The 24,915-nt window shown below is 40.9% G+C and overlaps 1 protein-coding gene across 1 annotated transcript; it reads right to left on the minus strand.

The window, feature by feature from the left end:
- Positions 1-569: 569 nt before the first annotated feature.
- LOC130912446 (collagen alpha-2(V) chain-like) lies at positions 570-23,423 on the minus strand. The gene is made up of 55 exons (XM_057830545.1): positions 23,265-23,423; positions 17,694-17,906; positions 16,056-16,280; positions 15,902-15,918; positions 15,487-15,519; positions 15,361-15,393; positions 15,204-15,257; positions 14,836-14,928; positions 14,676-14,753; positions 14,543-14,587; positions 14,233-14,286; positions 14,088-14,141; positions 12,612-12,665; positions 12,467-12,520; positions 12,337-12,390; positions 12,207-12,251; positions 12,081-12,134; positions 11,946-11,990; positions 11,767-11,820; positions 11,579-11,677; positions 11,449-11,493; positions 11,273-11,371; positions 11,149-11,202; positions 10,946-11,053; positions 10,759-10,812; positions 10,546-10,644; positions 10,410-10,463; positions 10,234-10,332; positions 10,103-10,156; positions 9,952-10,005; positions 9,728-9,781; positions 9,599-9,652; positions 9,437-9,481; positions 9,259-9,357; positions 9,061-9,168; positions 8,925-8,978; positions 8,545-8,598; positions 8,377-8,430; positions 8,246-8,299; positions 8,066-8,173; positions 7,376-7,429; positions 7,225-7,278; positions 6,980-7,141; positions 6,789-6,896; positions 6,606-6,713; positions 6,475-6,528; positions 6,292-6,399; positions 6,144-6,197; positions 5,962-6,069; positions 5,821-5,874; positions 5,647-5,754; positions 5,238-5,574; positions 4,973-5,163; positions 4,618-4,857; positions 570-1,117 (listed from the first exon to the last, which is right to left on the minus strand). Exons 1-55 carry the CDS (start codon positions 23,359-23,361, stop codon positions 971-973), a joined length of 4,746 nt encoding a protein of 1,581 aa, XP_057686528.1. The 5' UTR covers positions 23,362-23,423; the 3' UTR covers positions 570-970.
- Between the last annotated feature and the right edge of the window lie 1,492 nt (positions 23,424-24,915).

The raw sequence follows: 24,915 nt of genomic DNA on the forward strand, positions 1-24,915 counted from the left end.
GGCTTTCTTTCAGCATTGGTGCGGTGGCCAGGTCAACTCACAAACATGTGCAGGCTGAACTTTGGCTCTCGTTCTTCCTGTAAGAACACCTCCCCCCCCTCTCGAGCTCTTTGTGCTCCCTCCTACACCACTACATTTACTTACACATGTTGAGAGTTGAGGAAACGCCTGCTATGGCACCATGTGTTCTCAAACTTAAAGCAGATCATTTGTGGCTTAAAAGAAATACACCGTCTTTATGAGAAATGGTTGGTTTACTTTCAGCCACCCAAGTGAGGAACTTGACTTGGGTGGAAGTGTGACAGGCGTGCAGTGACCTGTGATTTGCTGCAAATTAAGAGCACCCCCTAAAGGACAGATGGTTGAATAGATCCTGCACAACTAGCAGTTTTGTTTTCGAGCGTTAGATGAATGCTTATTTTATTCTCGTACTTTATTATGTGGAATGAGTTCAGGCGCCCCAGAAAAAAAGACATTTATTCTAAATCAATTGACAACATCAAACAAATAAATTTAAATTTACAGTCAAGCATGTAGCATTTACAGGTGACATTTAATGAGTTGTCGCAACACACACATTTTCTTTGGAAGACTAAATATGTTTCTGAAAAGAAACTTATAATTTAGGATCAATAATTTTATCCTACCCAAACTAAGAGCTACATGTGCAAACTCTTAAGATGAATTTTCTGCATTTAAAAATATGTTAGTCCGTAATCTTCTTCATTCAAATACCTATTAGGACATTTTATCTCTTTGTGTTCGGCTTTTTTTTAGATTTTTTTTTTTACTCGAATGAGTATATGAAGATTTCACAGACAAGATGAATAAATAATGGTGGCCTTCTACCAGTCACACATCTTTTGCAGCCACGTGTGTAACAGTAATGATGTAACTCATCCACAGCGCTCGCAGGAAGTGGAGTCATTTTCTTAAAATCTCACACAAAATTTTCTCCCGGTCTTGTATTTTATGAGAAACACACAGGTCCGATGTCAAGGCCGAACTCCTGATTGGCCTTTCCTATGTCAATGGGTGCCATGTCCACAATGGGCAGCCTGATGGTGGTTTGAGTCCTGTATTCCAACACTGTCTTCGCCCATTTTCCATTAGACTTCTGCAGAGAAAGGAGACACAAAATTGGTTATGAACCTATGCTGAGATTAAGGGGGGGCCGGAGGGGGGCCATATCCCCCTCCCCTGGTGGCCGAAAATGTCATTGCATATAATTGACTTTCCAATATATGAATTTAAAATTAAGACTTTGCCAGTAAAATGTTGTCTATAAAAGTTGTAAAGCAATAAAACATCAACCAAAAAAACTAAATAAAATGAACAAAAATATTTTAATAATGGGTCAGAATTATTTTTCAAACAGATCATGTGACTACCACCTTAGAGACAGTCATTTGCTTTGCTTATCCCAAAAAAACCACACCTGAGGACAGAAGAGGCAAGATGGATAGACCTTATTTTTTCAAACCTAAGCTTTCAAAAGCGACAACAACTACTGAGCGGGAACCAAGGATTGAAAATGTGGACCATGAAATGCTGGAGAGCACTGACAAAATGTTCAGCAGTTTCAATTTTCTCCAATAAAGACATTAACCCTAAAAAATGATGCGCAAAAAAAAAAAAAAAAGCTCATTTTCAATGTGTATAAATGTTCCTGGCTGGAATAGTCAGTCAAAAAGGACGTGGTCTCTACTTCTCCACTAGGTAAAACAGAAAAATGTGCGCGCTCACACACACACGCACACACACTCAGCTGGGATGCCTTTATGTACTAGCATGGGCTAAGCTACTATCCGAGCATATATCTTGTTAGTTAATTCGATTGGATTATTTTGCCTACCCCCCAACCCCCATCCACAAAAGTCAAACTCCACCTATGGTTACGAACCATGGTTATATGACTCTTAAATGACTTCCAGAAAGTGGTGTTGAAATCACTAAATGTTCCCTTTGTCTCACCCATCTTTCTCTTTTTTTTTTTTTTTTTTTTTTTTTACCCTTTTCTTAAACCTGTTTTATTTCCCTGCTTAACCATGAAGAATGGGAATCAGAGTGGTTTTATGGGTTAACGGTGTCTCATGAGAGTTTGGTGTGCTCCCATTGTGGTTGTTTATATTGTGTTATTTGTTCAGATTATTCAGCTCGACCCAAAATGGTCTAGGGGCGACAGAGAATAGTGGGGGAATAGTGACACAAAAAATTCATAGTTATATGTATATGCTATCTAATACAGGGTGGAAACCATGTGAGCAGGGGATACCTAGTAACCGAAGGAAAGGAAGAGGGAAGATAGGTCGGACGAAAGTATGAACAGGAAGTGGTTAGTACGCAAGCAATGTTAGTAATGTATGGTGGGGAACACAGTGTTAACACAAATAACCTGTGAGTTTTAATCAGTCAACATCCTACTTTGTGTTTGGTGGAAACCATTAATGCGTATGTCCATTTTAATTTATGTTACTCATGTGAATAATGAGACAGCTGAACAGAAGTCGAAAGGCAGGCCAGAGGGGAGCAAGCTAGACTCACACCCTGCCCACAGTCACAGCTAGTAGAGCAGTGTCCGCACCCTAACTCATTTGCTCCCAAAAACTTATAAATATGTTCTATTTTTAATTGTTTCCATGTCCCAAAGACGTATTTATACGTCTTTTACGTTTTTTTTTTTTCTTCCAAAAAAGACATCTCTGTGTCGTGATTCAATTTAGCCCCAAAGCACAAAGCTGAAAATCCATTTTAAAGCAATAAAACTAGCCACTGGAGGGTAGTAGCGCATTTGGTAGACCCGCAACCCGATTAAACGGCAACGAACGCCCAAGCCGCACGGCCGGGCGCTGGCAGAACACGACCGAATGGATGCCAGGCGGCGGACGACCGAGCAGAACAACCGGTAGGACGCCCGGGATGCCAGGCGTTGGACGACCAAGCAGAACGACCGGGACCACTAGTACAGCGGACAATGCTTTTGAGCCTGTGCTGCTCGCGAGCGGAGCCCACAGAGACTCAAAAAGATTTATCTTTATGAAACAGACAGCGATGAGGGAAAAGTTTAACTGGCTGTCGCGGCCAGAACAGCGTCTTTCAGTTAGTTATGTGTAAATACATTTTTACTTTGCTATCAAACCTCTATTTGTCTTGTTGTTTATCTTATTTTGTAAAAGGAAAACATTATTCAGATGTTTGGGATGTAACTAAAGCAAAAAAATAGCTGTGTATAAGTCAAAGTTATGTTTGACATATATGCTTTCACAAAAAGCTCAATTTCTCCGTTTTTTTCATCAGAAATTGGAAAATTGCTCAACTCAACTAAGCTATTTTCTAGAGCTGGGAATCTTTGGGCACCTAACGATTCGATTACGATTACAATTCAGAGGCGCCGATTCGATTATAAAACAATTATTGATGCACCTCCCTCCTTTTTTTTTTCTCTCTCTCTTTTTTTTTTTTTTTTTTTTTTTTTTTTTTATGTTTTGTACATTAGTTCCAAAATTGTTCAAAAATACTCTCAGGCTAAATCACACTACTATTTCAGTGTCAAGTTAACATATAGCAGTAAACAAATCCAAACTCCAGTCCCCATTCTGTATCAGCAGCTTTAAACTACATTCAATTAATTTAATGTTGTGAATAAACCATTAAATTTGTTAAAATTGCTCCCGTTATTCCATAATTTCCCTTTTGTCTACTTTCGACTTGTGAAAGTTTTAAAACTATTTTAAAGATAGATTCAAATCAATATTTTACCGATTTAGGAGTATTTTAGATAAAAAGTTAATTAGGCTTGCTTGGAAGGTTCGCTACAACAACCTTGCAGGGAAGTGTACTGCTTTAAGATGGCGGCCGTTTATAACGCCGGCATCTAGCTTTTTGTAGATGTGCTGCTAACACTACCAAATCTATAATGCATCTAGTCCTATATAAATGATATCCACCGTAACATTATATGGATGTACTCTGGAGCAGATTTTCGGCAGCAGTCAGGTATGTTGTTGTGTTTTTTTATCTCGTTGCATGAGTTGAGCTAGAGCCGTGAGTTGAGCATTGGCATTACCCGAGGGGCCGGGTAATGGGAAGCATGATGTTTAGCTACTCTCGCTCCGTTCCGTCCCGAAGACCGCGCGGCGCGCTGAGTGTTGTGTACTTCCGCTTTACTTCGCATATTTCAATAATCGGAATTTGGATGTTTGTGAATCGCTCTCGAATCTTCCACGGCCGAATCACGAATAATCTAAGAATCGGAAATTTTGCACACCTCTACTATTTTCTAATGCTGATTTCTAAAGAATGGAAAAAGATATGAACTAACTTGCCTAAGAGAGTCTACTCTTTCTTATGGTGGGTTCCATGTTTATATAGCAATAGAACAGAATTTACTGTGGGCCTTGCAAAATCAGTCAAAATCCAGTAAAATGGCCGGGAGCGAAGGACCTTGCTCCGGGGAAAATGGCTGGGAGTGAATGAACTAAGAACCATGGTTGACCCTTTGCCCATCCGAGTCAGCACCAACCAGCCTTAAGGAATCAGCACCCCCCCCCAACACACACAAACACACACATCTCAACCATCTCTGGTATTTTGTTCTTCTATTCGTTGATGACTCACCGCACAACCATCCTCAATGACAGTGTATCGCAGGCGGTTAGTGCCCTGGGCCCTTAGCTCTTGACCATTGGCGCCTTTAAGGATCAGGGCTTTCTTCATGGTGCCCTTGGCATCTTTATATGCCACACTGTTCTTGCAATGGTAGGTGATTCTCTGGTGGGACTCTTTGGAAAGAAGCTTTAGCAGCTTCAACTGAACCGCCACTGTGTTGGGCTGCTCCTCAGCATTTCCGTAACGGAACTGAAACGGTTTGGCATAGTTTTGGTCATTCACACCAAAAGAAAGTCAGAAAGCACTGCTAATCTTATGAAAATCCTAGTGTCAGCACACAACTACAATCTTATTATCTGCTTACTGCGGTTCCGTCGAACATCTGTGATTGGAACCAAATAGGTTTGTTGACAGTAGGAGTGGATTTTGTCCACCAGGATTTGCGGGAAACATTGGCTGGATTAGCAGAGATGCAGGTTTCACCACTATCCATGTTGCAAAACACCTTGATGGCATCTTTAGTGCTTCCTTGGTTTGGATCAATCCAGTATTCTCCTGGAGATAAAAAGAACATATTAATGTTGGATATGTGCAGTTTTTGTGGTTATTATTCAGAAGAAGATTGTCACCATTTGTTTTCTGTGGATAGCATTGCTTGATGTCCTGACATGTTTTTGCAGGATTCTCCTTTGTCCCATCTGGGCTCCGCATGTTCTGCACATGCTTGCTAAGGGTCTTCAGAGTACTATGGACAATGATGGGACTCCTATTAGGAAGAGCCTCGTCTTTAATTAACTCTGGAAGTGGAGGAGGGACGACCGCCACATCATCCTTGAAGAACTCCAAAGCTTCAGGTATGCCGTCCTCATCAAAATCCATGGGAGCTGCAAAATATTCCTTCACAGCTGCAGTGGGAGGTCCAGGTGGGCCTGGAGGCCCTGGAGGTCCTGGTTCTCCAGCAGGACCCTGACAACAGAAAGGAAATAACATAGAAACTTTGGTACAAAGGAAAAAGTTCAACGTTGTACAACATATTACCTGAACTCCAATGTCACCACTGGCTCCTCTGCTTCCGGGTGCTCCCATTGCTCCTGGCTGGCCCATGTTACCCTCCTTGCCTGCAGGACCTACCAAACCTGGAGGGCCCTGTGCATTTATGAGATCATAAAGTTCTATTGTTTTTTTCTGAGATTATTGCTCTCTGCACCTTACCCTTGATCCAGCTGGTCCGACGATACCTGGAGGACCAGCATCCCCAGTAGCTCCCTGGAAGAAGAAAAAAACAACAGTAATCTTCATTAATTTATTTTTTTTATCGTCACAGACACATAGCTTAAAAAGACATAGACTTACAGCAATTCCTGGCAAACCATGGAGACCAGTAAAACCTCTGTGACCTTTCTGACCCCTCTCTCCTTGTTCACCATCTGGTCCTTTGTCTCCCTGTGGTCCTTGAGGGCCCTAAAGATATTTTAAAATATCTTCCATTATCCTGTCTAAGGATTAAGAAATTGAGACTGTACTGAGATTCTCACCACTTTGCCTCGTACTCCAGGTGCTCCATGAGGTCCAGGCGATCCTTTGGCACCCTAAACCCAAAAACATATAATTGTCAGGACTTTAAAAAGTCTATCAAGCTGGTAGCCCCATTCATCTTAAAATCACTGCATTGGTGAAACTCACATTTTCGCCTGTCTTTCCCGGACTGCCCGTAGGGCCCACCGGACCTTCATTTCCTGGAGAACCTGGACCTCCAGCTAGACCCTCAGGACCAGCATTACCTCTATCACCCTGTAAAGTCACATTGTGGTAATCAGTACACACACCTGTGCATGCCACCAGGCCTTGACATGTGTCTACACTTACCCGTGCCCCTAATAGTCCATCGGTTCCGGGAGGGCCTTCCTCACCAACCACACCCTGATTTAACACATTAAAAAACATAAATAAAGTCATATAAATTACCTTCAACACACTCTGTTGGAAAAATCATCAACCTCAGGGCCTGCATCTCCTCTTGGCCCTGTGGCTCCCTTTGGACCAACTCCACCAGGAGGACCTTTTCCACCTGGAATACCAGGAGCTCCTGGTTTTCCAGGAGGACCCTAAAATTTGAAAAGAGGATGATCTATTGTCCACTTGTTGAGCAGTAATTGCTAAGCAGGATAGTTCCTTCATACCGCGGAACCAGGCAGGCCTGGCATGGCTCCTTCTCCTCTCACACCAGGATGACCCACAACGCCTCGCTGTCCTGAAGCGCCAGGAGGTCCTGGAGGTCCGGGAAGACCCTGATGCACAAACACAAAAACAATGGAGCACTATGTATGTGCAGCAGGTGGGATGTGGGTGCAAAACATGACTTCCTACTTACTGGAGCACCATCCTCTCCAGATTCACCCTTCTCTCCAGGATCGCCTGCCGGTCCTGGAGCACCAATCTCCCCTTGAAGTCCAGGAGCCCCATTTTCACCACGAATACCCGGGGTGCCCTGCTTTCCAGTTAAACCAATGGGCCCATCTGCTCCAACAGCACCCTATCACACATGCGAGATTGCCAGTTACTAAACAATTTGGCCAATTGGAAAGTACCATCATTTCACGATCCAAGTGGACTCACAAGTGAACCGTGTGGACCGACGCCACCAGGTAGACCAGGGAAACCAGCAGAACCCTGGAGCAAGAGAACGTTTCAAGTAAAACCTGTGTCAACGATGGCTTGCCCTAATTTAAAGACAGAACTATGGTGGGTGTTGCTAGGGCAGACTCACCGATGCGCCCTGTGTTCCTCTGCCACCTTTAAGTCCAGTCAGTCCGACTGGGCCCTGAAACATACGTGTCAATCAATTTATGAAGTAAAATATTTAAGGGGAATTGGCTTTTTAAATGCTTGTATACAAATATTCGGTTCTCTGATGTACCAGCAAAAATCCACAACCAAGTACATGTTTTGCTCTATTGTTGTTTAGCTTAAAAGTGTGTCTTTGAGTGAGCTTTTCTAAATTTTGCTCCTTCTGACAAGCAGTTATATTTCTCATTCTTCACTTTCAAGACATCGCCAGACTGCCATGTCTGAAACATTGCGTCAAAGCCTATAAGAAAAAGACCCACATTGTGCTTTATTGGATGAACAGAGAAGTGGCAGCTAACATTGGTGACCTCTGATTGGTAGAATCATGTGAATCTCACTATTTTCAGCTCAAAGCTCAAATTGAGCCACCCCCTTGCACCGTGACTCTAGTGATCATGGTTGTGAAAACCACTCTTGGTATTGGCAATACAGTAGATTGGTTAGGTGAGCAGTGTAGAATTTACATTAGAATGCACCGCCCCCTTAAAAGAGGGCTAATTTAGGGACTCTTGAGACGGTTGAAAACTTTTTTCAGAAAAATGCGGAGAATAAGAAAAAAATCCTAATACTGGTATGTCTCTTTCGATTTAGTCCAGTTACTAATTCACACCTGCACTCCTGGTGTGCCCGCCATTCCTGGTGGTCCATTTGGTCCTGCCTCACCCTTAAGGCCTGGCTCCCCAGTCTCCCCCTTCACCCCAGGCTGACCTTCAGCACCCTGAAGAAAAAAAATCAAAGTAATATGTGTATTTGGACCAATAATCTGATATAATGTTTTGAGGTAACTTACAGCAGGTCCAGGGAAACCTGCAGCACCAGTTGCACCAGGCTCACCGGTCGAACCCTGTAAATGAGACACACTTGTTAGAGACAGAGGTGATCATGCATCATGAATTCTGATCCCAAAAGTTTTTTACTCACAGGTACTCCTCTTGTTCCTCGGCGTCCGTTGGGTCCTGGTGCACCTGGTTCACCCTATGAAAAAAAAAACACACAACGGGCTTTTGCATTATCACAATCAATTAAGTTAGTATTCTTCAATGTCTTTTTTGTGGTTTAATCCAAAACTTTAAACATAAAAAGCCTTACCTTGGCACCATTTGCTCCAACAGCACCTGGAGGTCCAACTGGCCCAGACACACCCTTTAATGGACAAATGTGTAGGAATTATGTCAATATTGATGCCTTCAGACTCAAGGAATGATGTGCATTTCACACACTCCCACTTTTTCATTACACACATTTTTCATTATGGACCCCTCTGAAACTCACAGACACACTTAGTTTTTTTCCAAAGTGATTTGCTGTCTATTTGAAATGTAATTTTTTTATTATGCCATCAACTGATCCAAAATAGGCAGCTCACCAGGCCAAACTTAAGACAATCCATATTTAAGGATTTAAAGCATTTTTTTAGTTACCAGGATAAATAATGTTTAATTCAGCAGAATGTGGTACAAACAACTCACACGAGTTCCATCAATTCCAGCTTTGCCTTCTAGTCCTGCATCACCAATAGAGCCCTGTTGGCAAAGGCTCACTTAGACTTCATGTGTCAATCAGTGAAATTGCTTTCATCATGATCGTGTTGCTGACGGCACGTACCACATCCCCTTTTGGGCCTGGAGATCCTGGAATGCCTCTTTCCCCTGGCATCCCTTGCAGTCCTGGACTTCCTGTTTCTCCAACGGCTCCTTTTACCCCTGGTTTTCCCTAGAATACCCCCCAGTACTCAGCTGAATTATCTTAACTATAGTTACAATTCAAGCATGCTAAACTTGATAGCCTTTTTTCCTCTTTTACCTTAAATCCATCTGGACCTGGAGTACCTGGACTACCTTTAGGTCCCTGTAGTCCTTTGGGTCCAGTTTCACCCCTTGCTCCAGGTGCGCCTCTTTCTCCCTGTTGGGATAGTCCAGTGATGTACAAAAAGCACTTTCAAACTTGACATTTTAAAGCAAAACAAGAATTACTGTCTTACCCTCAGTCCTGATGCTCCGGCAGAGCCTTCCTCCCCAGCAAATCCCTGAATGGAATATTAAAAAAATATATATGATAGCATATACAGTAGTAGCCGAACTACTATGTGATTTTTTATTTGATCATGTAAATATTTTGAAGACTGGCTGATTTATTGACATACCTCGGTTCCTGGTTTACCAGATTCTCCTGGTGGGCCTGGCACTCCGGGCAAACCCTAAAACACACCCACACTCTATGAACAAACACGATCATGCATATGTTAAGTAGAGTTTTTATAGTGGTATATCACCTGGAACCCAATGGGTCCCTGTGGTCCCTGCTCGCCTCTCTTCCCTGCAGGACCCTGAAGAAGCGAACATGAGATGAAGGGTAGCAGCAGTGTAGAACATTTAGCAGACACATTGAAATTTGGTCATTAGGAATTGAGTCTTGTAATCTTTACTATACAACATGTACCACACATAATGATTAAAGTAATATGACTCTGGTTTTGATGATGAACGAGACACTTACGGCGGGGCCAGTTGGACCGGCAGCTCCCTCCTCACCATCTTTTCCATTGATTCCCTAGAGGATGTTTACATTATGGTGGTGTATCAACATGTCATTTCTTTTTATGATATATAGTGAATGGACATCTGATTTCTGAGAGAAAACAACATACCCTTTGACCCTGTGTGCCAGTACTACCAGCCTCGCCATTCTTTCCAGGATCACCCTTAAAATTACATAGGAGTCAATATTGTCTATAAAGTTATTGGGCATCTTGAGCTAAGTGAGCCAAGTCAAACTGACAGCGAGGCCTTTTGGTCCTGGTAGGCCCATGGGTCCTGCTAAACCCCGACCTCCTGTAGAACCAGCTGGGCCTGGTTTGCCATCATCTCCTGCTGAGCCCTGCAGGAGACAGCATCAAATGCTCACAGATGCAACACTGGCCGCAGAAAGCCTCCTGAATAACAAATTTTAAAAACCTGTGGTCCTTGCTTGCCTTCTTCTCCTTCGGCACCAATAATTCCGGACAATCCCTATAAGATCATAAATGTAATGTCAAGTGTGTGTCCTACAATTTCAAACTACTGTATAACTGTGGATCCTAGCAGGCCTTACCCGTGCACCAGTTAATCCAGGCTCTCCAGGTCTTCCAAGATCTCCTGTCAGACCTTTTGTACCGGTTGTGCCCGGAAGCCCTCTTTCACCCTGAGCTCCCTGTGACAATAGAAGAGTGTTGTTTAGTTCTGGTTCCTGAAAGACTCCATAATGCTTGAGGTCTGGAAGTCACATCGAGAAAGGAATTGTCTTGAAAATAAGTATCTTACTCACTTTTGCTCCTGGGAAACCATCCGTGCCAGGGAACCCACGGTTCCCAGGGACTCCCTAAAAAAAAAATTTTTTTTTTAATCATAATTTAAGACAGTGTGACTATTATGGCATGTTTGCCATTATGAGTGACACCTGTAGCCACTAAATTGACAGAAACTTCTCGATACAAAATATTGATTCAACTCACTGTCTCGCCTTGAGGTCCTTGGTCACCGACAGAACCTGCATCACCGCGGGCTCCACGCTTGCCTTCATCTCCCATGGGGCCTATCAGACCAGGAGCACCATGGTCGCCCTATCAATGGGTTTGGACAACACAAGGTTAATCTTTGCTCCAATAGACTATGAAAGAAGCAATTTTGATCATTTTAAGTTTCTTTTTTTCCGTACTCTTTCGCCTTTAAGTCCAGCTTCTCCTTTCGCTCCAGCCACACCGGCATCTCCCTGGAGAAAAGATGACATCATGTGAGTGACAAGAATCAGGAAAACAATGTCACTCATTCTTGGCTCTTACATCTTGTCCTTTTGGTCCTTGTATTCCTGTGGTTCCCTGGGGTCCCGGAGGCCCAACTGGGCCTAACAGCCCTGATGGACCCATAGGGCCTGCTAGGCCCTAGAAACAAATCATAGGTCCAATTAAAAACATCACTGATTCCACCTGAGTACTTGGTCCGTAGTAGGCTCACGTACTGTTGCACCTCTGGCACCTGATGTTCCATCGGGCCCCGCAGCTCCCTGTTACCAACCACCAACATACTGTACTTAGTAACAATATTCACTTTTGATTTAATTCATTCAACAGAATAAGGAAATTGCTTGCCTGCTGTCCGGTGGGTCCTGGTGGCCCAACATGACCTGCATCTCCTCTGGGTCCCTGCTGACCTGCACTTCCTCTCACACCAGTTGGTCCCACTTCACCCTAAAGACAATCAGAGTGATAAATGAGAAGTCATTAATGGTTTTGTTTAAGCTTATTTGTCAACGATTAAGGAAAAACTGCAACTTCACCTTCTGTCCAGGGGCACCTGGGAAGCCAGGTACACCAGGGATTCCAATTGGACCCTGTGGTTGAAGGATATCAGTCTCATTGATTTTGGTCCAACATTTCACAGAAAATGTTTGATTCACTTCACAATTCATTTTGCCAAATGATGACATGAAATAAATGAATTGTACTCCAGCCTTACCAAGGGACCTGGTTTGCCAACATGTCCAGCAGCTCCACGTTTTCCCTAAACCAGAAATTGCTTTAAATGTTTAGTTCAAATCCAGCAACATTGTTCATGCTACAGTAAATGCAGATGATTGATGACTGCTCTTACCACAGCACCAGGTGGACCTGCTCTTCCTCTTTCTCCCACTAACCCAGGTGGCCCCTGACACACAATGAATTCTCAATACCTCACTGCATCAAAATGTGTGGTTTGCTTATTGTTAGGGTGTCCTACCACTGGGCCAGTAGCACCCATGGATCCAGGAGTTCCAGAAGCACCCTGTAGAACACAATAGACACGAGCAAATGAAGGCACTAGAAAATTGGTAGTTATGTTGAATTTTTCATCAATAAAGAAATCCTACCTTGATACCCACAGCTCCAGGCTCTCCTCTAGGACCAAACATGCCCATCTCACCCTGTTGGAGACAGATTACAAGTTCTTCAGGTGTCCAAAACGGTAAAGGCAATAAAAGAAGACAAGTATGAATATACCTTGTGACCTTTTTGACCTGAAACTCCTGGAGTACCAGGTAGTCCTCGTGCACCCTAATGAGGTGGCATAGTTAGATATGAAATATGTACTTTGAGCAGAACATACAGAAGAAACAGGCAGCGGGTGTGGAAGTCATTTGTTTACCAGTGATCCTGGGAATCCACTCTCTCCTGGAGCACCAACAGGTCCAGCTTCACCCTAAGCAAATAGAATTCCGTATTATTCGGACTATAAGTCGCACCTGAGTGTAAGTCACACCAGCCCAAAAATGGGCAATAAAGAGGGGGGAAAATAACATAAGTCGCACGGGAGTATAAGTCGCATTTTTGGGGAAGTTTACTTTATAAAATCTAAAACATAGAACAGACATGTCAACTTGAAAGGAGATTTAAATTAAAAATACAATAGAGAACAACATGCTGAATAAGTGTGCAGTATGATAATCAGTGCTGTTAATCTTAGTTTAAAAAAGTAATCAATTACAGTTACAAATTACTTCTTCTAAAAAGTAATTGCGTCAGTAACTCAGTTACCTGAATGTAAGAGTAATTAGTTACTTGGCAAAATAACTGGTGTTACCGTTATGTTTTTTTTTTCATTAAAAAAAAACATATTAGCCTTTGCTATGTTTGGAAGTCATTTATTGTTTTGAATCAACCACTAAAGCTGTTAAAATTGCTCCTGTTATTGCATCAGTTCCCTTCCGTCTACTTTCGACATGTGAAAGTTTTAAAACGATTTCATCATTTGAAGATAGATTCAATTCAAGATTTTGCCAATTTAGGAGTATTTTAGATATTAAAGTTACTTAGGTTCGCGCGGAAGGTTCTCGACAACAGAGCCTTCCTGAGAAGTCAACTGCTTTAAGATGGCGGCTGTTTACTAACGCCGGCGAGTCTATCATTTCGCATCTAGTTCTATATACATGTGGTATATACCGTGGCATCATGTGGGCGTAGTTTGTAGGCTATCGGCTACAGTTATGTATTATTGGAGCCACCTAGCATCGCGTTGGCAACGGCCTCCACACTCCTGCTCTGCTCTCTCATCACCGTGAATCCGTGTCTCTTGGACTTTTCTCGCGTCATTCAACCAACGTAGTAACGCATAGTAACGCACGCCATTACATCCTCAGTAACGGTAAAGGTGTTGCCAAGATGAGAAAAGTATTAAATTAGATTACTAAAAAAAAAAAAAAACGCCGTTAGTAACATCGTTATACTCTAACGCCGTTATTAACAACACTGATGATAATGTTCTATGATGCATGAACAACGAAATGCGAACGTGGCCAGTTTGTTAACGTAACATACCTATTAAGAGTTATTCAGATAACTATAGCATAAAGAAGATGCTAACACGTTTACCAAACCATCAGTGTCACTCCAAAACACCAATGATATAATAATGTGTTAATAATTTTACACATAAGTCACTTCAGAGTATGAGTCGCACCCCCAGCCAAACTATGGGAAAAAAACTGCAACTTATACTCCGAAAAATATGGTAGTCAAAAAAATCTAAATCAAGCTAATCATGATTTTAGTAGCACAATCACTTTGAACATCAAAAGATGGGCAACAATATTAATGAACGGACTGATGAATTAATTTCACTGACATCAGGACCACTTTTTCCTGGCAATCCTTCTGGCCCTCGAAGACCTGGTTCACCCTACGGACAAACACAGGGAAACCTCAAATGTTGAGACATTTCAAGAGGACTCGGCAAAAAGGTCAGAGTGACAGTGTGAAGATGTTAGTACCATTTGTCCTGGCTCCCCAGCCTCCCCTGGGAGACCCTGACCACCACTTGGACCCTGAACAAAAACGACAGGAAATGTCCGCTTGGTATACGAGCAAAACAGCAATGTTTCTAATGGAAAAACTGGCCATTTGCACAAGTGTAAAACTCAAGTTGATCCACCCATCCATCCATCCATCCATCCATCCATCCATCCATTTTATACACACAATTTTCCGTCACTTTCAGAAGACCCCCACCCCCCCACAAACACACCAAAGACACACATAATAAATCTCTTCTTTAAAAAATTTAAGAATAGCTGAATTTACAGGCGGTCCAGTCGCCCCAGGAGGTCCTCGTGGTCCTGCTTCACCCTGAAACAATAACACTTCCCTTAATATACATACTGCATAATAAAATTCCTAACAGTGCAGGGACATACTGCGTCTGGGTTACACTCACCCTTGAGCCTGACACCATACCGGTCAGGCCTGCTGACTTCTCATTGAAACCCGATGCCATTTGTGACACCAAATTACCCTTGAAGGACAAAAAATGGATATTAATATCGTACTTTATATGTATTTTTTCCTTGAAACAATTTAAAGAGGCGCAAGCTCACCCCAGGAATAGAGGGGAAACCCGGGGGGCCAGGCTCTCCTGGATTCCCTGGTATTCCAGGCTCTCCATCAAAACCCGGGGGCCCTTGGAATCCCTGCAATGAAAGTGTTAATTTTTGTCATAAGCTTTAAAAAACAGTCAAATGTATTGTTCGTCTTCTTCGTCTTGTATTTTAACATAAGAGCGATATAACAGATACCTCAGGTTTAGTATGTAAAGTATAGTATCGAAGTAAAAATAGTCATTCTTACTTCTTTAAAAATAAATAAATAAATAAAATAAAACAGGTAGATATTATAACCAAATTTCTAAAATGTTCAACCCAATGTCATAGTTAGTTCAAGGACCCTTCAAAATGGTTAAATGTACCCTTCTGCCTTTAAATCCTCTATGTCCAGTTCTCCCCTGAGCACCTGGAGGGCCCTGAAAAGGAAACATGTCAAATTCATTCATGTTTAGAGACCGATGCAAAGGCTGACCTTTATCAATAAAAAAAAAAAAAAAAAAAAAAAAAAAAAAAACTCACGGAGGGTCCTTGAGGTCCAGGGATTCCCACCAGCTGAGGGTGAGAAAATAATGTTGTGTCACCAGGTTGAAAAAAAAAGGTTAACCATTTAAGGGTTAATAGTAGACATCACTTCTTATAACTTACATGGGGAATATCACCCGGTTCACCCTTCTGTCCCTACATGAGAAGGAAACATAATAACATAAAAACATTGTTATGGGCATTCACAATTTACACATATTAGAAAACATACTTTTCTTTTGTTCTCATATTATACTGTATATATTTCTTCATATATTATATACATATCTATATATATTATAATTATATAGTTCTAAAAAGTTATTGCGCACTAAATGACAACAGTTCACAACGGAAATTTGTGAAGTTTGTTTTCAGTAGTTACCCAAAAAAATAGCTTCGTCATGTTAAAAAAACATACACCTAGCTAAACAAGAGAAACATATTTTTTTAGGAATAGCTTTTTTTTTTTTTTTTTTCTAATATATATATATACTGTATATATATACTGACAATTGGATATTTTAACATGACTTACCCGGTAACCCATGATTGCTTGAAGACAAAGAATGAAAAAAAAAAAATTGTTTCGTTTATCAAAGTGACAGCTTGTGAATGATGCTTTGAATTTACAAAACAGTGAATCCTTGCGGATAGGAGGCAGAACTACACATTGATTTCTGCGATCTTACCGATGTGCCTTGTGGCGCTGGCCAGATTCTCACACACTGGGCAGCACTCGCCCTCCGGGGTCACCACCTTGTGACAGTTGGGTACCACCTCGCATTGCACGTCGCTGCAAATGCTTACGCCATTGTCGCACACACAAACACGACAGGGCACCGGCTTCCAGATGTCGTTATGAGCGTAGATCTTCCCCTCCACCTCGCAGCTCGAGCCTTCCTCCTCTGTGGGAGCTGTGGCAGCATGAAACACAAAATGGTCAAAGGTATCTATGCCAACGATATATAATGTCAGTGAGAACAAATGAATGTTCTTCCACCAGATGGCAGTTTTCACTGAGTCAGTAAATTGAAATGATATTATACAGTGAACCCTTTACATACAGTCATTTTGTACCAAGATGTACCTATTTTCTGTTTTTGTGATTAGGCCAAAGCAATATGAATAATTCTGTGCCATCGGAGTGCCAAGGAACGACGTTGTTGACTATGTTGACGTGAGTGGATATGAGCATTATTTTGACCAGGGGTGGGCAAACCAGTCCTCAGGAGCCGCTTTGGGTCCTGTTATTTGTTCCAACCGATCCAGCACAGACAGTTTAACTCAGGGGGGTCCAAACTATTCCACATAGAGCCGCAGTGGGTACTGGATTTCATTCCAACGAAACAAGACGACACCTTTTCACCAATCTGGTGTCTTACAAGCAAGGGTGTAGGTTTGCATAGAGACGGTAGGGACATAACACTACCAACTTTTCAGAATGCTAAAATTGTTCCCACCAACTTTTAGGCAACCTTATTTGCATTATGAAATGAGTTCAGTTATATAGGGAATTTAAATTGTCTTCCCATATGTTGTAAGGATAGAATTGACCCTACCATTATAAAGTGAATTATTTTCATTATGTTTATGTTTGCTAATAAAAACCAGACATTTATTCTGGAAGTTTTCAAAATGTTTGTGTAATAGTTTTTAAAAACAAAGGTTTGAATCGAACAGTGTATCACCTAAACCAATGCATGTAAAAGTTTGTATCAGTCGATATGGATTTTTTTTTGCATTGATCATTTAGCCTATCAATTAATTAGGTTCATATTAATGAAAAATGTGGCCCTGTTCACCCAATCTGTTTGGTCTTATTAATATCCTGTCCCCAGCAAAAAATGTAAATGCAGGCTATGCTGTTATATCGTCCCTACCAATGTTGAGACCAAGCCTACGCCCTTTCTTACAAGCATAATCATTTTATTGCTTTCGGGTGCTGCTTGTTCATTGGTTAAACTGTCTGTGGTCGATTGGTAAGAACAAAAACTAGAACCCACAGAGACTATTGAGGACCAGTTTGTACACCCTTTGTTTAACCACAGAGTTTTCTGGGGAAATAAAAAGCACCTGACTGCAATCAACTGAATCCACTTGTAAGACATCGGATTGGTGAAAAGGTGTCCTCTTGATAGGTTGGAACAAAAACCTATTGTAGCCCTTTGTGGAGTAGTTTGGCCACCCCTGATTTAGACAAAAGTACTGCTCAGGCCACCATTTTGTGGTGAATCACACTAAGTATACTTTTGTGCAGTGAGATTTCGTAGCAAAACATGTGCATTGGCTAAATAAAGTTTAGGAAACACTGCCAGGCACACACGAACCTGCAGAAGGGTTTGCTGTTGGAATGGTCCCTGGAGTGATGCACACCGGGCAGCACTCGCCCTCCGGGGTCATCGTTTGGGCGCAGTCTCCAAGGTCATCACAAATCACACTTTCGCACATTGTGCTGCCGGCCTCACATACGCAGATCCGACAAGGATCAGGGCTCCACATTTCTTTGTTGGCATATGTTTGTCCATTTTCAACACATGTATCTATAAGGAAGATGCAAATATGTCAAAGGTTATCTAGAGAAACAATGAATGCTTTTGAATGGTGGAATAGTGGACCATGGATTCGCGCAGACAGGGTGCAGTTCTGAGGTTCTGGGTTTGAAACGTCAGTTTTCTTGGTCACATGTTCGCCCCAATGCTAGTGTGGGTTCTTAAGACTTCCTCCAACATTACAAAAACATTAACACGAAATTGAGTATGAGTCTGTATCCTGTGTAATCCTGTCATTGGCTAGCAACCAGTTCAGAGTGGAAATCGCCTCGTGCACAAAGTCAGCTTCAGGAACAAGGTCATCCACAACACTAATGAGGCCAGGCTATATAGAAAATGAATGGAATGGGTGGCTTTAGTGGCCAACAGATTGGTAAAGCTCAAACATCAGTAGAAGGTAAAATTGAGTGAAGAAATTAAAGAGTGTTAAAATGTAAATATAATGGACAATATAATTAGTATGAGGTCATCGGAAATAGCAATAGATCATTTACGGTATATTTATATGAAATGTTGTCATACTTAAACAGAATTGGAAGTCTGGATCTGAATCAAAGGTCTCATTTCACACGACTGATTACATATGCTGGACCAGAGATAACAGCTAATAAGTCAGTACATGGACAGACAAAAGGAAAAAAAAAGGTTCAATTTTACAATAGATTTTGCTGAGTCATTTGTACCTAGTTATTTGAAACTGTAACTAGAATAAGATTATCACAAATATTCCACTAGACTTAATCCAATTTTCCATTTATGGTACTTTAGATAAAATAAGTGCAACGTTTAGAATATGGATGGGGAGACTTAACCTAATGAAAATTGTTCTTGAGAGACAGTTGTCCTTGCCAGGACTATCTACGATGAGATCAATGATTCCTAACTATGATGGAAGAAAGATCATCAGGGTCGCTGCCAGAAATGAGTGATATTTAACTTAATTTGTCCTCGAAGAATCATTGAATAATTACAACTTCAAACGCCAAATCCAATAAAGTTGTGTTCAAAGTGTAAAATGTAAATATGAACAGATTATACTGATTAGCACATCCTTTTTAACCTACCGGCAGAGTCAACTGGCTACACTAAAATATGAGAAATTTAATCATCAAACTAGTAAAAGTTTTTACTACAGGCTGAAGCCCTGTCAATGGTAAATGGTAAATGGTGTTAGTTGCCACTCAGGTTGTTTTGTTATAGTTGTGGACACTAACTTCATAGTCTTACTTCTCTGTCATATGTGAAACAATTCTCTTGAGACTTGGTAGCTACAGTATGCATGCGCCAATATCTCTTAATCCTCAGAGCCCAATTTGTGATTTTTTAGTTGTTGCTGGTTTTTTTCTTTTTTTTTTTTTTTTTTTTTGTATCAGGTCTTTATAATTAAAAGCTAAATTGTTGCCTTTAGGTTGCAAGTCAGCTGGAGCAGGACCTGTGCACACAGCACATGAACTCATGGTGCCTGTGTTGCCTATATGTTACTACCGTAATTAGCCAGTAGAGGGCACACCTTCAGCCAGTAGTGTGCTGGAGCACACTCGTGCTTGTTTTGCTGTTTTCCATTATTACCAATGTATTTATACGTTTTGTGAGATTTTTGTGGGGTGGTGTGAGATTTTTGTCTGGTAAAATGGGCATCTTATCTTGAAGAAGTAGACAAAAGCTTCATCATGTCCCTCCCAGCAGAAATCATCTTTATTTCATAAATTGAAAAAACACGGAATTGTCACTTTTTACTGATGTATAATACTGGAGGAAAAAAAAAAAAAAAAGAATTTCCAGGAAGTGGCCACCCTACAAAGGGGCAGCCATTTTATCAATGCCAGCACTATTTTAGTCAATCTAAGGTGAACATCACAAATTACAAGTCCTTCCTCATTATGTTGTTAAAATCCATTATCAAATAAACCCATTATTGAGTCCATCAGTTTGTATGTGTGTGGGTATAAGTGATGTCACGAAATGGCTGCGCAAATAAGTTTTTGTGTTTAAAATGAAATATCCTCCCTTGTCATAAGTCTAAGAACTTTGCAATTGACATAAAGTGGGGCACATAAGTATTTAGTCAACCACTAATTGTGCAAGTTCTCCCACTTGAAATTATTCGAGAGGCCTGTAATTGTCCACATGGGTAAACCTCAACCACGAGAGACAGAATGTGGAAAAAAAAAAAAACAGAAAATCACACTGTTTGATTTTTAAAGAATTTATTTGCAAATCATGGTGGAAAATAGGTGTTTGGTCAATACCACAAGTTCATCTCAATACTTTGTTATATACCTTTTGTTGGCAATAACGGAGGCCAAATGTTTTCTGTAACTCTTCACAAGCTTTTCACACACTGTTGCTGGTATTTTGGCCCATTCCTCCATGCAGATCTCCTCTAGAGCAGTGATGTTTTGGGGCTGTCGTTGGGCAACACGGACTTTCAACTCCCTCCACAGATTTTCTGTGGGGTTGAGATCTAGAGACTGGCTAGACCACTCCAGGACCTTGAAATGCTTCTAACGAAGCCACTCCTTTGTTGCCCTGGCTGTGTGTTTGGGATCACTGTCATGCTGAAAGACCCAGCCACGTCTCATCTTCAATGCCCTTGCTGATGGAAGGAGATTTCACTCAAAATCTCTTGATACATGGCCCCATTCATTCTTTCATTTACACAGATCAGTCATCCTGGTCCCTTTGCAGAAGAACAGCCCCAAAGCATGACGTTTCCACCCCCATGCTTCACAGTGGATATGGTGTTCTTCGGATGCAATTCAGTATTCCTTCTCCTCCAAACACAAGAACCTGTGTTTCTACCAAAAAGTTTTATTTTAGTTTCATCTGACCATAACACATTCTCCCAGTCATCTTCTGGATCATCCAAATGCTTTCTAGCGAACCGCAGAGGGGCCTGGACGTGTACTGGCTTCAGCAGGGGGACACGTCTTGGAATGCAGGATTTGAGTCCCTGGCGGCGCATTGAATTACTGATAGTAGCCTTTGTTACTGTGGTCCCAGCTCTCTGTAGGTCATTCAATAGGTCGGCCCGTGTGGTTCTGGGATTTTTGCTCCCCGTTCTTGTTGTCATTTTGAGGCTACGGGGTGAAATCTTGCATGGAGCCCCAGATCGTGGGAGATTATCAGTGGTCTTGTATGTCTTCCATTTTCAAATAATTGCTCCCACAGTTGATTTCTTTATACCAAGCGTTTTACCTAGTGCAGATTCAGTCTTCCCAGCCTGGTGCAGGTCTACAATTTTGTCTCTGGTGTCCTTCGACAGCTCTTTGGTCTTGGCCACCGTGGAGTTTGGAGTGTGACTGACTGAGTTTGTGGACAGGTGTCTTTTATACCGATAATGAGTTAAAACAGGTGCCATTAATAGAGGTAATGAGTGGAGCCTCGTTAGACCTCGTTAGAAGAAGTTAGACCTCTTTGACAGCCAGAAATCTTTTTTGTTTGTAGGTGACCAAATCCTTTTTTCCATTCTAATTTGGAAGTAAATTCTTTAAAAATCAAACAATGTGATTTTCTGGGGTTTTTTTCCACATTCTGTCTCTCATGGTTGAGGTTTACCCATGTTGACAATTACAGGCCTCTCTAATCTTTTCAAGTAGGAGAACTTGCAAAATTGGTGGTTGACTAAATACTTATTTGCCCCACTGTACTTAAATACTGAGCAACTGTTTTTTACTTGAATGTCATTAATACTAAGGGCTGTATTTCCCTTTAATAAATTGGAACATACCAATTCTACCCATGTTGTGTTAAACTGAAAATGACTTAGGTCACGTTCTTTGTGGGTATGTTTAAAGTAACGAATTTAAAGTTATGTGCCTAAGACCTTATTAAGTTAATACATACGATTAACAGGGAAGTACAGAGTAAGTGAACGACAGTGAACTTGAATAGGGGTTTTCACTGCAGAGTTTGAGGTTACTTAGTGATTAAAAAGCAATTAAGGTGTGGTTTGAAGCCTGTATCATCATGACAAGAATTTACCAAGTGACTCTCTTACTAGACTACACTATGATTGTGACAGCTACTTGACGTGTGAAGTCTGTCATCTGCCTGTGACATAAAGTTAGTATTACGTGAATTACCTGCTTTCGTGAGATTTTTTCTTTTTTAATGCACATGTCTTTTGGTGAACGATACAAATCCAGAGACCATTTAGGCAGTTTTTGTCAAGAATGTGGCCACCTGCTGCAGGCTTTGTGAGGCTTTCCATCTGCAGGTCATAATTATGTGGTGAAGCCTCTCCCCGCGCAAGACGCTCCATCTCACCAGCAGCATTTATTTTTGGGAGAGCCACAGTAGATGTTATATATGTTGGATCTGGCCAGAAAAGTGTGGTTTGTCTTTATTTGGGCTATGCCACGCCCGCAGAAACTCCTTAAACCTTATATGCAGAAACAAATATCTGTCTGGAAGTATCACATTTGGATTCTCTTCCTACTTGTGAGACTTCAAACACCAGTTGCGTTTGAAATGAATTGACACCACTGTATACAGTCCTGTTTCTGTAGCTAATCCTATGAAATGAAAAAAAAAGATTGAGCTAAAACAATGATTTAAAACAGGACAAAATGTGACACCTGCTCATTATGCCATATTACACCTGAGCAGCACAAAGCAAACAATGAAATAAATCAACAGTAGTCTATTCTTCTTGAGCATAATCCAGCATCCTTTCACTTAGGGTGTGTCCTGGGTGCCTCCGAGACCAAGTCTGACCAAAATTAGTGGCCTGCTTTTGTCTGTCCCATCCACGAGGCCACATCATTACAGGAGTGGAGCTCCGAACCCGTTCATTGGGTGCTGACCTCGGACTGAAATAGACCAGCCGGCCAGCACGCTTCTGTGAGCACATACTGCATTCAGTGGGGGCAGAAATTCATTCTTTTTCTTCCGTCTTGGCATCTTTGTGATGTAGAAAAAGTGCCTGTTTTGTTTTCCCTCAACTGTTTAGGATTTATTTTCATTCTTGCACATATAATGCATAAATTCATCTATAAGCTCATCCATGTTGATTATCCTATACATCATTAGGACAATTTTGAGTCTTCAATTAACCCCCCATTCATGTCAGTGGATTGTGGAAAGAATCAAAAAACATACAGAGAAAACCCGCACAAGCACCAAAACAACATGAAGCCTTAGGTGAGATTCGAACCCAGAACCTCTGAACTTTGAGGAAGACACGCTACCCTACAGTGCTGCCAGGACAAAAAAACAAAACAAAAACAATTTTAAACAAAGATGAAAATAAAAACAGTGGGGACCAGAGACCAGAGCATTTTGCAATCATGAAAAGATTTTCATGGGAACATATGAGAGGCCCTAAAATGAAGGTAAGTGACTCACCATTGTTGTGGTTTTCCTGGCAGGAGACAGTGATCACCTGAGTTAGGGAGATGGCAGCCAGGAGTACAATAATCCTCATGTGCACAGAGGAGCCCATTTCTGCACGCAAAGCATGCAAGGACCTCTCAAACACACACTTAAAAGAGCCCGACCCCGAGCTATAGCATCCAGCCCGAAAGATCCGAATATCCCTGAGTGCTTCAGCTGAGCTCCTTCTCCTCCTCCTCACAGCGTCTTCCTCCCGCCTCCTCCTCCCTCTTCATCATCATTTCTCGTTCCACTTGATGGCCATCCTCCCCAGCAGACGCCACTTGAGTCTTTGAACAACAAACATAATTAAAGACTGTTTGAAAATCCTCCGGGTTTAAATGAAAATTTAAAGAAAGATGGGAAAGGCAGAAAAAAAGGAAATGATTTATCAAGGATGAGCTTTGACTGGGAGTTCTACCAAAACAAATCAGCTTTTTGCAATTATTTTCTTTGCCAGTATAATGACATTTTCCTATTCTAAATTTTGAGAAGGTGTGTCCAAACTTTTGATTAGCATCATTTGCATTTAGGTTGCGTCATCTCTTTAGTGTGTGATGATTCCATCCAAGAGGCGAGGCAAAAGAAACATTGATGGGATGAGCAAAACCAAAAGAACACCACATTTATGGTGTAATGCGCGTCAAGCTAGAACTGAGCATTCATTCTACATTACTTTACATTACTAAATACCTATCTTTTGCATGACAATTTGCGGTAACACTTTACTATAAGGGTCCCTTAATTAACATTAGTTAATGCATTTTTAGGCAATAACTAATGTTTAAGTAACATTAGAATAATTAATATATCTGCTTATCAAACATTTATTTATATATTAATCAACATGAGTTAATGCATTAGTTAATGCATCAGTTAATGCATAACCAGACAGTAACTAATGATTTGTTAAAATTAAAAAAAAATATATATAGGCTTATATAGGGTTAGGGTTTAGGGTTTGTTAACTTAACATTTATAATTTCTTAGTTAAAGGACACATGTGCTACATTTTACAATAAGGGTCCAAAAAGCATTCCAAAAAACATTTATTAATGGTTAATCAAGGTTAAGTACGTTCATGTGAAATAATACCATACTTAAGGTTAGATAAGCAGCACCCAAGGACTCACAGTGCAATGTTTCTCATTTTAAAATAACAATCACTTACCAGTACCAGTATACATTAATAACTATTTATTAATGCACTAATGTATATGTGAATTAATGCTAAGTAATGTATTATACTGTATACCCTAACCCTATATAGGTCTATATATATTTTTAGTTCCACCAAACTATTACTGTCTGGTTATGCATTAACTAATGCATTAACTAATGCATTAACTGATGCATTAACTCATGTTAATGAATATATTAATAAATGTTAGATAAGCAATTATATTAATTATTGCAATGTTACTTAAACATTAGTTATTGTCTTAAAATGCATTAAGTAATGCATTAACTCATGTTAGTTAATATATTAATAAATGTTAGACAAAGGATTAAATTAATTATTGTCATGTTACTTAAACTTACTTACTTACTTATTGTCTAAAAATGCATTAACTAATGTTAATTAAGGGACCCTTATTGTACAGTGTTACCCAATTTGCTTTCA

Source organism: Corythoichthys intestinalis, chromosome 2, assembly GCF_030265065.1.
Source record: "Corythoichthys intestinalis isolate RoL2023-P3 chromosome 2, ASM3026506v1, whole genome shotgun sequence".
NCBI lineage: Eukaryota > Metazoa > Chordata > Actinopteri > Syngnathiformes > Syngnathidae > Corythoichthys > Corythoichthys intestinalis.

What these genes read in the sequence shown, in the direction of transcription:
- LOC130912446 (XM_057830545.1), bottom strand. Translation starts at nt 23,361, where the DNA reads ATGGGCTCCTCTGTGCACATGAGGATTATTGTACTCCTGGCTGCCATC. An exon ending in CTGGGGCGACTGGACCGCCT is followed by an intron (nt 14,287 to 14,542) that starts GTAAATTCAGCT and finishes GTTTTTGTTCAG; the next exon opens with GGTCCAAGTGGTGGTCAGGG. An exon ending in TCATTGAGGATGGTTGTGCG is followed by an intron (nt 1,118 to 4,617) that starts GTGAGTCATCAA and finishes CTTTCTCTGCAG; the next exon opens with AAGTCTAATGGAAAATGGGC.